At 44.8% G+C, this 14,891-nt stretch overlaps 1 protein-coding gene across 5 annotated transcripts in view; it reads right to left on the bottom strand.

Annotated features, from left to right (window-relative positions):
- Window positions 1-213: 213 nt before the first annotated feature.
- The window catches only part of TBX5 (T-box transcription factor 5), a 49,336-nt gene continuing 34,658 nt past the window's right edge, over window positions 214-14,891 (bottom strand). For all 5 annotated transcript variants that reach the window (XM_074972781.1, XM_074972780.1, XM_074972782.1 and 2 more), the window contains 2 exons: window positions 11,826-12,052; window positions 214-1,367 (listed from right to left, as the gene is read on the bottom strand). In XM_074972781.1, the coding sequence (XP_074828882.1) occupies window positions 787-1,367; window positions 11,826-12,052 (808 nt within the window). In that variant the 3' untranslated portion in view covers window positions 214-786. The remainder of the gene's footprint in view (window positions 1,368-11,825; window positions 12,053-14,891) is intronic.

Genomic DNA, 14,891 nt, shown 5'->3' on the forward strand with positions numbered 1-14,891 from the left:
ATTAAATAAGAGACAGTCAGTTGAAGAGGAGGAAAGAGAGATGTGAAAGGAAGAAGAAGGAGAGAAATACAGAGCCCAGCTTGGCAAGAAAATTATTTTACTAGACTGCTTCTTTTGGAGACAAATTTCAAGCATGTCGCATTTATATTGGAACATAGCACAATGCAGTGAGTAATTGCAATCATGAAACAACACATGGCAGAGGTAGATACCTATTTTTTCTGATTTGTGGGGGTGTCATTTGTTTTTGTTTAAAAAAAAAATAACACACACTGAAATCCACCCTTTTTAGGCCTCTTTAAAAAAGGGCAGTGTCTTTTTGAGATAATTGCAAGAATATATATATATATTATTATTATTTATTATATAACAATGTCAACATAAAAAAAAAAAAGTAACATCCTAGTTGTTTTCGTCCAAGCACTCTGATTGTGTTAAAGGCAGCAGGAGTTGTGTGTTCCCTTGAAAACCAGAAGAACGGAAGGAATGAGGGCACAAGTTTTGTGCAGCAATAACACAAAAGTTGTGCGAGTGTGTCTGGGGAAGGGAATGGCGGGGGGGGGGAGTGTGCTGTTTTGTCGATTTTCTTTTGGAACAAAATAATAGAAAAAAGTCACAATGAATTACTATTTAATCTGTGGTTTCAAACAGCTGATCGGATCAGTGTCCATCTCTTGAGTGCTAACTGTGAACATTCAGTTAAAGGAGTCTTGCAAAATATTCTTGTTTGCTTGTTTGTTTTCAATTTTTCATGGCTAGATTTCTTGCATTTCCCTTATTGCCTTGTTAGCTGTTCTCACTCCACTCTGGCACCATGCCCACCCCATGAACAGAGTGGTACTGGTGAGGTGAAAGGGTTCTGGGCACCCCATGGGAATAAAGGAATTCTGCTGGCTGTATGCTGGGAGGAGACTGGATGCCCGTTTGAGGTCCACACTGCCGGATGATGGGCTGGTGAGAGACAGATGTTTGGTGCTGGAACATGCTGTGTGTGTCCCCTATTTGTGGTGATGTGTGATTGGCCACACCAGTGAGACGGGGCATAAGAGGACCAGAGGTGAAATGGGCAGAGAAATGCTGGTAGGGTAATCTGTCCATAGGCTGCATTGCAGTCACTGTGCAACTGCTGTAAGACGGCACGGTAGGCCACGTATTACAGCTAATGTCTTCCAGGCTGGGCACGGGGTCCGTGGTGGGAGCAGAGCTGGCATACATACAAGCTTGGCGCTGGGCAGATTCAGTCCTGTATGAGGTATTCAGTCCTTGCTGCTGGGAGTAACTGGACCTGTAGAAGGGATCCTCATCTGCCGGTGAGGTTTCCATGTAGGGTTTCTTGTACGGATGCTCAGTGGTGGAACATTCCTCATCTGCTGAGAAATAAAATGCTTAGTTATAAATAAGAACACGTTGCCCTGTGTTGAGCCTCCCATCCTAGGATCTTAAAGTGTTTTGCAAGAATGGGTCAGTATCATCATTATCCCCATTTTTTCAGAGGAGAAACTGAGGCACAGCAAGGTGACTTGCCCACGGTTACACACAGCTGGGTCAAATTCTGCTCTCAAGATGCACAGCTGTAAAGCTGGAGCTATTCCATGGAGATGACCCAGATTTACATTGGTAAAACCAGGAATAGCATTTGGCTCCAGATTTCCAGACCTCCCAGATCCCTACTTCGTATTCTAGAAAGGAAAACAGACTACAAGATAACCAGAGAACAGCCAGGACAGAATTTAGCAACATGTAACAAAATTCTTTGCTATGTTAGGTTTTCCACATGAAATGCTTACAGTTCACCTTAACCTTAGTCTCAGCGAAATCCTTTAGAAATGAGCATGGGAAATGGACAGTAGCAATTTAAAATTTTCATTGTTAGAGTCCGAGTTTATGTGTAGGTATGTGATGAGAGACAGTATGGTCCAATGGATAGTTTATTAGCCTAGGACTGGGAGACCTGGCTTGTATCACTTGGCTCTGCCCCTGATCCCTTGTGTGACCCTTGGTAAGTCATGAGACATCTGTGCCTCTGTTTCCCTTCCCACCTTTTCTCCGCCTTCTCTGTTTAGACTGCAAGCCCTTTGATTCAGAGACCCGCTCTCTTGCTATGTGTATATACAGTGCCTAGCACAATGGACTTCTGATCATAGCTGGAGCCTCTGGGTGCTATTGTAATCCAAATAATACATAATGATATACTTCAGCTATAAATATGGAGCTTACCATAAACCCTCCCTCGATTATATTACTGTTGCCTGATCGGAAACATCCAATTACACCCCTAAATCAAGTGTGACAAAAGCAAAAGCTGTCTTTGGTTTCTGCAGCATCAGTGGTTGAATTAATTGCAGCAAGAGGAATAAGAGAAACAGCTGAGATGCAAATCTCAGGAGGAATACTAAAGAAATAAATATGTATTAAGTCATAGATTGAAATCCTGGCTCCACTGAAACCAGTGGCAAAATTCCCATTGCTTTCTATCAGAGAGGATTTCACCCTTCAGAGAGGATTTTTAATACCAGATGGGACCTCTCTGATGATGTAGACTGTGTGCTAGCATGACTACCTGCGTAATGCAGGTTATAGAACCTCACTTAGTAATTGTTGCATCAAGCCCATAATGTCTGTGTGAGCTATAGTTGAGCTATAGCATCTCTTTGGGAAAGACATCCATTCTTGAATTCACAGAATCATAGACTATCAGGGTTGGAAGGGACCTCAGGAGGTCATCTAGTCCAACCCCCTGCTCAAAGCAGGATCAATCCCCAACTAAATCATCCCAGCCAGGGCTTTGGCAAGCCTGACCTTAAAAACTTCTAAGGAAGAAGATTCCACCACCTCCCTAGGTAACGCATTCCAGTGTTTCACCACCCTCCTAGTGAAAAAGTTTTTCCTAATATCCAACCTAAACCTCCCCCACTGCAACTGAGACGATTACTCCTTGTTCTGTCATCAGCTACCACTGAGAACAGTCTAGATCCATCCTCTTTGGAACCCCCTTTCAGGTAGTTGAAAGCAGCTATCAAATCCCCCCTCATTCTTCTCTTCCGCAGACTAAACAATCCCACTTCCCTCAGCCTCTCCTCATAAGTCACGTGTTCCAGTCCCCTAATCAGTTTGTTTGAATTAAAGACTTCAAGTGATGGAGAACCCACCATGCTTTAAATAAAGTCTAGAAAATTTCTAGAAAAGTGGACTTCTGAAGCTGAGTTTTCAGAGAAGGATGCAAACATGAGGGCTGGTCAAAAACTTTCCATCTAAATAGTTTATTAAAAACCCAGTTTTCTGTCAAAGGTTTGTTTGTGAAAAGTTTCTGTTTTTCACACACAAAAATTGAATTCTCATTGAAAAATGAAACACCTCAGAGTAGAAAAGTTTGCAGTTTTTGGCTCAAAATTGAAAAAATTCTACTTGGAATTGTCCCCACAGTGCCTCACAGGAGGTGTATTTTGTGTTCCTCAGGATCCTATTTTCTTCTATGGCCTGGGTTACACAGCAAGACTACATTTCCCATGATATAGGGTGGCCAGAGACTCCCTTGATCCACTGCAGTGGCACAGCAGGAGGGGAAGACCGTGGTGCATCATGGGAGTTTAAGCTGGCCTGATATCCAATTCCATAGAGGAGAAATCAGGGCATGAGGCCCTCAAACTGCAACTCCCAGGAGGAACCACAGCAGCATTTTTTCAAATAAAAGTGTTCAGTTTTTGGCCTAAAAATTTGGGGGTTGGATTTTTTTTTTGCCAAAAAGTCAAAATTTTCATGGGGATGGGGGGAAGGGAAGGGGCAGAAATGGACATTATCAGACCAGTTGTAGTGAAGAGTGAACATGCGAAGATGCAAGTACCAACCAAAATATGTATGCACACATATTACCTTCAAAATGTATGTACAACTATCCTCTCTGCAAGCGTGCGCGCTCCTGCCAATACAAGTCTACACATAATGGGCCTGCAAAAATCCCTGTGCACCCTGGGTGCCTGCAAATCCTATCATTTGCATGTGCTGTCAGACTACATCTCCCATGATGCACCATGGGCTCCCCTCTTGCTGGGCCACCGCAGTGCATCATGGGAGTCCCTGGCCATGCTGCATTGTGGCAGATGTTCTTTTGCTGCAGTTCCCAGCCCACAGAGAAAAATGGGGACATGTGGAAAACATACAAATGTAGGATCTCGTTGGTGCAACCACTGAAACACACTTTTACAGGCCTGCCCATAGCTTACCGCTTTGAAAATTGGGGTGCTTAACTTTGCATACAATTGCCTGTATATCCAAATTCATATACTTGGGGCCAAATTCATTTCTGGAGGATTGTGATCCCATCTTACAACACTGAAATCCACATTGTAAGCAAACATCAGAAATCTGAATCTCTAGTTATAGATACAGATCTAGATAGCTTACACTGACAATCAGTGGATATTCTACACTCTCAGCTGCACTTAAATCTGAGAGTAGAAGAAGAGAACAGCACAATTTTTGGGTGAAATTTGGTGACATTTTAAAATCAGTTAAACAATTATTCCTTGGGTATAAACATGCATTATTCTCATTACCATTGATCTGATGGATCTCATTAGTACTAGAAAAACAACGAGGAGTCCGGTGGCACCTTAAAGACTAACAGATTTATTTGGGCATAACCTTTTGTGGGTAAAAAAACCCCACTTCTTCAGATGCATGGAGTGAAAATTACAGATGCAGGCATAAATATACTGACACATGAAGAAAAGGGAGTTACCTTACAAGTACTAGATTAGTACTAAATTAGTACTAGAATAAAGCTTACATAGTGTCAGGGAATCATGGACATGATAGCCCTAATTCAGCAAAGCAGATAAATTTAAGTCCTTTTGAAGTCAATGAGATTTAAGCACAAGCTTAAAATTAAGCACATGCTTTTGTGCTTTGCTGAATCTGGGCCTTCATCAGGAGGTGGCTTTAGAGTAACATCCTGTCTAACCCTCCTGAATATTTCAAAATTCTGGTCCCAAGAGCCACTACTGAATAATAAGAACACTAGGGCTGAAAAATGTCTTGTAAAATGAAGCATTGTTCTGCTAACAAATTTTTCAGCATTAAACTGTAACACAGCCCCAGCCATGCTCTGCTGGCACTGGGAAACACCAGCCCTGGGTTTTACTGTTTATTTTCCTTTTAAAAAATAGTTGAACTTTGCGTTTTTTCATTGTACTAGGAATTTGCTTGAGTTACAACCCTAGGTTGTTGATTTTTCCATTTAGTCAGGACATTCTTCTCCCTGCCACAGCATAACCAGGCAAACCTCTCCAAGTTATAGACCTTTTCCAGATTTACTGTCAGGTGCAGAGAAAAAATAAACCTGACTTTCATTTTGTAAAATCAGGACAGTATAGGTCATATTCTCAGCTGATGTAAGCTGGCATAGTGCCTATGAATCCTCTGAAGCTACACTGCTTGACATCAGTTGAGGAACAGGCTCTCTACTTCCACACTTCAATTTCCCCCAAAGTATGATACCAGCCCCCCAAAAAGAATTCTATAGTTTATCCCAACTGCTCTCGGTCTGCCCTTTGGTCCATCTTCCCAACCCCACCCGTGCTCACCCTCTGAACAAGTTCTTCAGTAAGGAATAAAATGCCAGGTTCGTCTTGAAAATAGATGCCATTGTGCAGTGCGGAAGCCAGTTCCTCAGCTGGTGTAAACTGGCAAAATTCCATGGGGCCAGATTCTCTGGTCTGCTCTGCTCCCTTTCCAGTCTTCCCAGAGCTCTCCAGCTGGGAGTATACCTGGCATGGAGTCCTGAGCAGGCACAGAGCTGACAGATCAGATTCCTGTGCCTCCCTCCCTACAGCTGTCAAATGGATCCTAAGAAGCCATTGCTATCTAACGCAGTTTAGAGCAACCCCAAGACAGCTCTAAACTGTTTGGGGGCCAGGACACAGAATCCAAGGGCCATAATCCTTATCCAGACAGCTCCCCCACTTCCCAGCCTAAAGTGAACATAGCAGATAATCTTGACCATTATCTTCAGTGGAAGTGGGCCGAAATACAGCAGCTGAGGAACTGGTCTTCTGTGATTTTTTCCTTGATGTTAATAACCTGATAGCTTTCTAATGTATTCATTCTTGCAGGGCCCAGTCCTGCAAGGTGACAAGCACCCTGACCTCTGGCTACCATCAATGGGAACTGACGGTGCTAATCATCTCACAAGATCAGTCTATTATGATAGGCAAACCTCAAAGGACTAAAGGTTCTGCTGAGTTTGGAGAAGCAGCCAAAGTTTGGGCAAAGCTTCTCCAAAGTATATCCAAGCAAAACGGAGACTGCTAAATTAGCTGGAAACTTCGTGAGAACTGGCTTCCTCGCAAGGAATTTGGTGCTCTTTTTATTGAAAGGACTTGAGCATAATTGGACCCAAGATTTTCATATTTACGACTTCCAGCTGGGTCGTAAATACCACAAGAAGAGTTTTTTAAATGGAATTTGCACATTTCTACCACTGGTCCCATCCAGAATCAGGTACAAAAATGTAAACTATATGAGTGGTTTTGTATCTTGTGGGTCAAATCCTCAGGGTTCCTGCTTTCAAGTCATTGAGGATCCGGTCCACTAGACTCAAGGCAACAAAGAATTGGGCCCTGTTTTTGTTTATAGAAAAAGTTTGTCCACATTCATCAGGCTCAAAAAAAAAAAAATGCAGGTAGGCTCAATTTGAGTTTATGCTGAAGGCTTGAATGCTTTTTGTTATTCTTATTCTACCCAATCTAGTTTACGCTCCCTGGATTTAAATAACAAGCCAAAATTATAAGGCTGACGAGAAGTAGCAAAGAAAAAAATTCCTGTGAGGAAAAGGGAAGGACCATTTTAAAAATGGCCTAAGCAAGGGTGAGTGATGCCTGTATCCTGGGGAATGGGTCCAAAGAAAGGACTCACGAATGGACTTAGAGCCAATTTCTCCGCTCCTATAAATCCGCGTCGCTCCACTGGTCCAACAATTTCAAGATCTGCAGTGCTTCTGTTAAACTTAAAATAGATTCCGAGGAGAGATGGCTGCAGTTTGTATGGAGACTTTGAAGGAGAGAGCCCGAAGCTGGAGCATCCCAGGGTTGTAAAAGATTGTAAACTATGAAACACAAAGGTGACTCTGGCCTTGCAACTTTACTGCCAGGTGGGTTTTGGGTGAACAACCTCTTTTTTTAACTTAACTAGCTTTGGATCATAGGGTTCAATATCCTATGGAGACAGACAAATTCGCAGGGTCAGTTCGAAGCCCCTATTTGCTACAAGGGCAGGAAGTATGCATTTGGTGCCTTTAGTGTTAATAGGATAACCTTAAGTAACCCCTTAGACTGAAAAACAGCCACTGAATTGGGCCTCCTAAAACTCACAGAAGCTGGCATGGGGTATGGCAAAAAAAAAAAAAGGCCTTAAAGGAGAACTTGTGTGGATTCTATTGAAAAACAGGACTGTAGCTAATTTGTCCAGCATGCAGAGAGGACAACAATCCTGCTGCTTCCCAGAGTGAAGGAAGAAAGAGGTAGGATGAAAAAGAACGGTATGACAGTGCAATTCTGAATCGACAGAGGCATGTGCCCTAATGGTGCCTGTTACGAGAAAAATGGGGATTTCCATATCTGTGAAGACCTCATGAGGCTTGGTGAAGCAGTAAGGAGAGAAAGTCATATTCTTTCCACCATGGACGGCATCGTCTCCAACTTCGCGGGTGCAACAATTTGGAGCTAAAAGTAGCGAACCTGTCATCTAAAAACCATTCTCTTTCTGAACTACGTTAAACAGACTCTGTGTGGATAAAGCACAGGAATGCGCTGAAGTAACTAAACTCTGTTGATCTCATCTCTAGTGCTGCCATTTTATGAGCATTTCAAGTCTACGGCAGTTTCAGAAGACACAAACAACAAAGGTCTCAGTTACACCAAGATGACTGGAAGCCTGTAGCATATTATTCCAGATGACTTTCAGATGCTGAGATCAAGTATGCCCAACTAGAGAGATTGTTTGTTGTGTGTATGTGCACGCAAAGAGGGCCACAAGATATTTGCAGGGTCTTATATATATGAAACTTATAACAGACTGCAAGCCACTCATGCTATTAAAAACAGTAAAAACTTAGTCATACCTCCTAAGATGGTACCTACATTTTTTAAGATTTAGGTTTATTCGGAATACTGCCCCAACAAAGCCCCTTGTTGTGGCTGGCACCATATTTAAGAGTGCCATGGATCACCCAGGTTTTCCAGAGGCTTGGTATGATATAGAAGCTCATGTAGGTGCCCTTTTGTCAGGCTCACCACTGAAATTTAGAACTACTAGCACTGATAAACAACTATAAACTGTATCCAATTTTATATGGATGACCCGTCAGACCAGTTACTTGGCAGGGCATCCTCACCCAGCATGTGACTCCTATGGAATAAGATGAGAACTCGTCAAAGCTGATGGTCTGATTATCTATGGCACATGTACTCTAGTCCTTCAGTCTTTGCAGGATGTTGTATTAGAAAGGGTACCTAAGGGACTTCACAAAATGCTAGGAGATGGTCCAAATGCTGGTGTAGAGGCCCTGAGTAGGGCAGGTGCTTAAAAACAAGGTAGAATCCTGGGATAACCAGAAAAACACAAGTCAAAGAACCCCTTGTACCTACACCATTATCCAGAAGGGCTTGGAAAAAAATAGCACCTGACCTATGTGACAAAAAGGCACCTACATGCCTGGGAACCATTGGTTATTTTTCTACATTTGTAGAAATTCTATTTCTGAATAGACACACAAGTCAATGGGCCATAGGAATATTAAAAGGCATTTTTTTCTCATTTTGGCATTCTGAAAGAACTTGTCTCAATGGGACCCAGCTCTGAAGTCTAAGCTTTTGGGATAAACTATGTCTTCCTAGTACTTCCAGCGCTCATCACCCACGAGAGGAAGGACTCTGAGGTCTCTGAGGAGCATAGATTGTTAAGAGAATACTACAGCAATAGGATCCCGCATTAGCCCAGCTGTTCATCTACAGGGGAACCCCCATATCAGTCACCAGGGTAAGTCCATCTTTGCTCAACAGATAAGAACAATGCTACTAACCACAGAGGCAAATCTTTGTCCTAGCAAGTGGTTGAGAGGCCAGGAGGTGTGAGATACCTCAGGATTTCCTCTTTAGCCGTTGGCATACAGCCCAAAACTTACTCAAGCATAAATCAAGAGACCCAGTCCTGATATAAATGGATAAGGAAAAAAACTGGACATGACTAGCTGTTGCAGCTACACCCTGACAGTCTTCATGGTAGAGGCTGATCAAAGTGTTTAGCACAGAAACATACAGGCAGCAGCTTAAGAACAGAAGAATGTCCCTATTGGGTCAGACCAAGGGTCCATCTAGCCAGTATCCTGTCTTCTGACAGTGGCCAGTCAGCTAGTTCTGAACCCAGCTGGATTGCCCTGTGATCCCAGTAACCTTAGTACCCACTGCACAGCCTTGCTGAAAGGTGATATTTCTATCACCTTTCTATCCAGGGCTTTGATATTGAGATATTTCTATTGAGACTAGCTAGCATACAGGAGTTGACGCCTCTGCACATTTGATGATCCAAGTAAATCAGTTGAAGAAAACCCTCCTCAAGACCAGAAGCTGAGCAGAGCTGGGTTAATAATGAATCTGGGGAGTTTATATTTTTGTAAAGTATTAAAGCTCATTAAAAGTTATTTATAAAGAAGATTAAGTGAGTGGGGAGGGGAAGATGTGAAGTGATGTGCACTGTGTTCTTAAAACTGTAGCAGGAAGCCAGGTAGGAGTTGGATCCAGGAAAGTACAGTGAAGTGAAGAGAGAGAACATGTTAGGGGGATACTGTTTTCCTTATTCTAATAAAGTTCCTTGTTTCAGTGTTAGAAGAAAGTGGCCCATGACAAATGCAGCCTGAGATTCAGGTGAAAGCTCGGGTCAGGTTCTGATTTATCCCAACTGGCTTGCTCATCCTTCGTTACTTTTCTTTTTAATTAATCTCACTTTGCAAAGAGCCACTTGGCAGCTATGTTCGCTCTCTCTGTTTCCCATTAACTTCTTGTTTCTTTTCTTTAAGCCCTGGTGGCTGTTTTCGATTTATTAGATGCATGGGGTGGGGGGGGAGCACAGAAAGGAAGGCAGAGATTCAGGCTCCTGAGAGGTACAGTTCTGGGCTCACGGAAGAAGTCGGTGGTATCTGACAGGACACTGCCACTCTTTGATTAAAGCATTTGGCGGCTTTCATAAAAGGCCCTTAACTGCTTGTGCCACTCAAGCCATTGGAGAGATAGCGAGGAGACAGCAGCGGCCCAGACGAGGGCTCCCTTTGCCAGTCCCCTGCACTTTCACAGGGCCATGCCTGCCGAAAGGGGTTGGTGAACTTATTCCTGAGGAGATATCTTCTCTTCTGTGACAATAAGAGGAAGTGAGATAATTGGGGGATTGAGGGAAACCACCCATGGAGCCACCACTTAGCGGGAATCCCAAAACTGGAAGGAAACCTCTGTTGATTCCTTATCACTTTACAATGTGGAGGCTGATGATGAATTGCTTTGTGTGGCCGGGACACACAGCAGTCAAAGATTGCCATGAGTGTTTGTTGTTGTTCAGGCTTTCTTGTTTTAAAAACAGAGCACAGGGGAAGAGGGTCTGGCAAAGGTTAAGCTAGTTGTGCAATGTAGCGGAGCTCAGATGCACCGGAGGCAGGGCTCGAACTAAGGAGGGAAAGGGTGGCAGCTTTCTCACCACTAAGTGAGCTGAAGGGGCAGAGTCTGGCTATGAAGGGAGATGGTCTCCCGGACAGGGTGCTGACTCATGATCTAGGAGTCTTGGGTTCTGTTCCTGACTCTTCCACTGACTTGCTGCATGTGACTTTGGCTCTGCTTAGATTATAAAATCCTCCAGGCATTCACCACGTCTTACTGCATGTATGTGCAGCAGCTAAAAGGATGCATGATCTCAGCTGGACCTGCTAGGTGTTACCATAATGCTACTAAAAATGACCTATAGCAGCCTTATGCCTGAGGAATCAGTGCTAGGGGGGTCACTATTTTTTCCCCTCTGGCATGGCTCAGTCTTGCAAGTTTTTCCCCACTGACTACATATGCCTTACTCCTGCTGGTGCACAGCTATTCACAAAAGCAGTCCCATTGATGTCAGCGGGATTACTCATTTCTGTAATTGCTCCTCAGTCTGAATACGGGGTTCCCAGTAAAGCTTTGGAAGGACTGGGCTTCGGTCGCACAGCAGTCAGTGGCAAAGAACTCAGGTCTCCTGATTCCCAGTCCAGTTCCCTATTCACTGGACCAAAGACATAAAAGGAGCATAGGCTCCATGCAGGCTGCACCCAAATATAAGACTGTATTCAGCAAACACCACCTGAAACCCAGAATATCTAGGTATGTGCATGTTTAGATTAACCCGTAGACCTTCTCAGAGGCTATAGAGATGGATAAGTTCTCTTTATCTCAGTCACTGGCTATCTTTCTGGATGTGGATTCGACTTGTAGCTGTGTTACCACCTCTGTGTTTCATCTGAGCTGCTCTTTCCTAACCGAGTTGAATCGAGCAGCAAGGCAGCTCGTCAGCCAGTGCAATTCAGCATTGCTCCTGAAGTCAGTGGCACTGCAGTGATTTACAACATCGGAGGATCTGGCCCAATGCATGTAACACAGGCGACACTGACAATAGCAAGCCTTTGCCCATCCAAAGGACTTAACTTTAAACCATGGCTGGGGAAATCAGGTATTGGTGAGGAATGCCAAATGGGTTTGACATCCATTTTTGTACGGGAAACCAATGAGCAAGATGAGGGGAAGTTGCCAGGGCCTGACCTTTTCTCTTGGTGCAGTGGTAGATCTGGCTGTGCTCCTGGGAGATCGGGTACGGGTTGGCAGGCGGTAGCAGGTCCTGGGAGGTGCTAGACACCCCGTTCTCGCACTGATACTGGGATGCTAGGTTGGAGGAGGCCGAGAGAACCCTGGTCTCACCACTGAAAGGGCTGTGATTAGAGGCCACTTTTTGTCTCACCGTACTCCTAGGAACCACTGGGTACTCTTTACTGAAAAACACAGGTGAAAAAATGCAGCACATTAGTATTGTCCATTTGCTCCAACTTCCAATAGAACCACCTCCCCAGAATCAACGCCTTATGCGCACTTTATCCATACAACAAGCTACAGGGGGCCAGAGCAACGCTTATTTTTCTTCCCTCTAGGTCTCTTTAAACATGTACATCTCCCACTGTGACTGCTATTATATATGTATAATAATCACCAGACCTACTTCTGCCATGCTGTTTATGGGGAATCAAGCTGACTTGGATGTAAATTATATATTGCGTGCCTATTGCTGTTTCTGTTCCTTTCCACCAACCTTCGCAGGTTTGTCTGTCCTCAGATTGTGATCTCAGAGCAGAGTGTGTCTAGAAAGCACACAGCATACAGTGATGCCACCATAAATAAATAATCAATTATAAATAATCTATCTGAGCACGGAGGCCTGCCTCAGACTGGGGGCAAAACAGTGTAGCTGAACCAACACAAACCCCCAGTGCAAACAGGCTGCACCAATGTAAACCGGGACTTGCTCCCTTGCAGCTAACCTGGTTTGAAGCATCATTGTAGCTAAACTGCTAGCTAAAAACCTCACGGTGGACAAGGCCATATAGTCATTTTCCTCCATGGTTCGCAAAGCACTTTAGAAATGTGAGTTGGCATGATTATTACCCTCTGGGAAACTGAGCAGCTCCACTGAGTTCAGCTGCACCCACTGTGTTACTGGTATAACAGACACATCCAGAGACCTCAGCCAAGATCAGGGCCACATTGTCTGTCTGTGAGGGCATAGGAGGCTTTAATTGCCACATCATGAGAGGCAGTCCCTTACTCAAAGAATTTACAATCAAAATAGATAGGGCAGACACAGAGTGGAAGGGGAAACTGAGGCTCAGAGTGGTGAAGTGAATTACTTAAGTTCACCCTGCAGGTAAGTAGCAGAGCCCAGAATAGAACACAGGTCTTCAGTCTCCCAGTCCTCTGCTGTATCCACCTCTGATGTGTACATGGAGATTACTCGTGTGACTAAGGTCTGCGAGCTGGAGTCTGGGCCTGATCCTGCAAACACATCCGTGGGACTTGGGGCATCAGTGGGACATCTTGTGTGAGGAAAGGGACTTCTGGTTGCAGGATGGAGCCCTATGCAGGATCAGGCCCCTTAGAGAGAACCCATTGCTGTGGCAACTAGAAGCTTATTTACAAAACTTAACAAAGCCAATTATAGAAAACTCCCTGCAGCAGCCAGCGTTCCTCTAAACCGCTGCGTCTGCTGCTGCCAGAAACATTAGCAGCCACGCTGTCATGGGGAGGAAAAAGTCAACCGAGAGCTCAACGCCAAACAAACGTGTCTCACGTCGTGCCCTGGAGCCGGCCAAATGTTGGGCTCTGGTCGTCTGCCAAGCAGAGAGTATTGCAAAGGTGGGGTCCCTTCCCCTGAGTAAGCCCATGGGAAGGGATAGTAGGAGCCCAGCTTTGCTGCTGGGAAGGGCTTGAAGGCCAGAGGCCCCTTTCGCATGCCTGGGACCCAGGCTGTACAGGATAGGAAAGAGGGAAAGGGAGTGGTATGAATGCACTGGCCCGATGTGGCAGCACCTTTCCCTCCCAGGGAAGCCAATGGCCAATGAGTATTGCTAGGGGCTCAGAGATGCATCTTCCACTCCCGTGGGCATTAACTTGTGCAGGTTCTGCCCCGTGGTCTTGTCAGGGGAAGGGTTTTGCCTTCTGGAGAGGGAAGGTCCAGAGGCCATGGCCCCCAAACATCATGGAGCTCAGGGATCCCCAACTCCAGGTTATATCATCCTCTCGAGCACAGTCAGCAGCCAAGAGTTTTTTCGTCCTGTGTATGCTGCAGCCTCCAGGAACCAGAGTGAGACCAGGGATATAAAGTGTAATTCAGAACTCTATTTATTAGTTACATGACAAGATGGATCCTCCAGAGTCTAAGGACCCGGCAGCTGAGTGTGCCTGCATCGTGCGAGAGACCCCTCACAACGGGAAGCCATCTGGTGATTACACAGATTGCCAGTGAGGAGTGGGCTCGACCCACTGGCAGTGTGGCTCCCAATGCTTCATCAGTGTTCTGTCCCCTCTCGGCAGGCCAAAGAAGAGTTTACACTTTAACTCTCCCTTGCCTTTCTCCTTGAATCCAGAGGAAAGTATGGTGCATATAGTGCCTGATCCCCAGTCCCTTTTCCCTGTGCCCCAACATACCCTGAGAGCCTCCATTGTGCATGGTCATATGGAGGGAGGGGCTCCCCTAGGCTTGGAGCTTGGAGTTGGGGGGGACAACGCAACATTGCTTCATTTCCCTCTCTCTGGCTGCTTTAGGGAACACAGGGGTGACTTTCCATTGTGTTTGTCCCCAGCACATTATGAGAGAGTAGGTAAGTCTGTGTAGGAATGGATCATCCCTCTCTATTCACAGGCACAACTCACACTCACACAGAAGTTACATATACACACACAGACAATACAGACCACTACCTTCGAGAGGAAGTGATGGAAAATTAGGGCTGGTCAAAAATTTTGTGTCACATCTGTTTTTTGATGGAAAACTGGGGGTTTGACTAAATGAATTTTGTTGCCAAAGTGTCTGCTTTCAGCAGAAAGTGTTGATTTTTGTCTTGTTTTGTTAAGAAAAACCAAATGTCTGAAAATCAGGATGTTGTTATTCAGACTTTCCACCACGGTGCCTGATGGGAGTTGTAATTTGGGTATCTCATGCTCCTATTCTCCTCTATGGGTTGGGCTCCCCACTCAGACTTTATTTCCTGACGATGCAGAATGGCCATGCCATTTCCATGAGGCACCAGCTCCCTTTACAGAGAGAGGAGACCCAGAGGA

The sequence above is a fragment of the Natator depressus genome, chromosome 15, assembly GCF_965152275.1.
Source record: "Natator depressus isolate rNatDep1 chromosome 15, rNatDep2.hap1, whole genome shotgun sequence".
In the NCBI taxonomy this organism is placed as follows: domain Eukaryota; kingdom Metazoa; phylum Chordata; order Testudines; family Cheloniidae; genus Natator; species Natator depressus.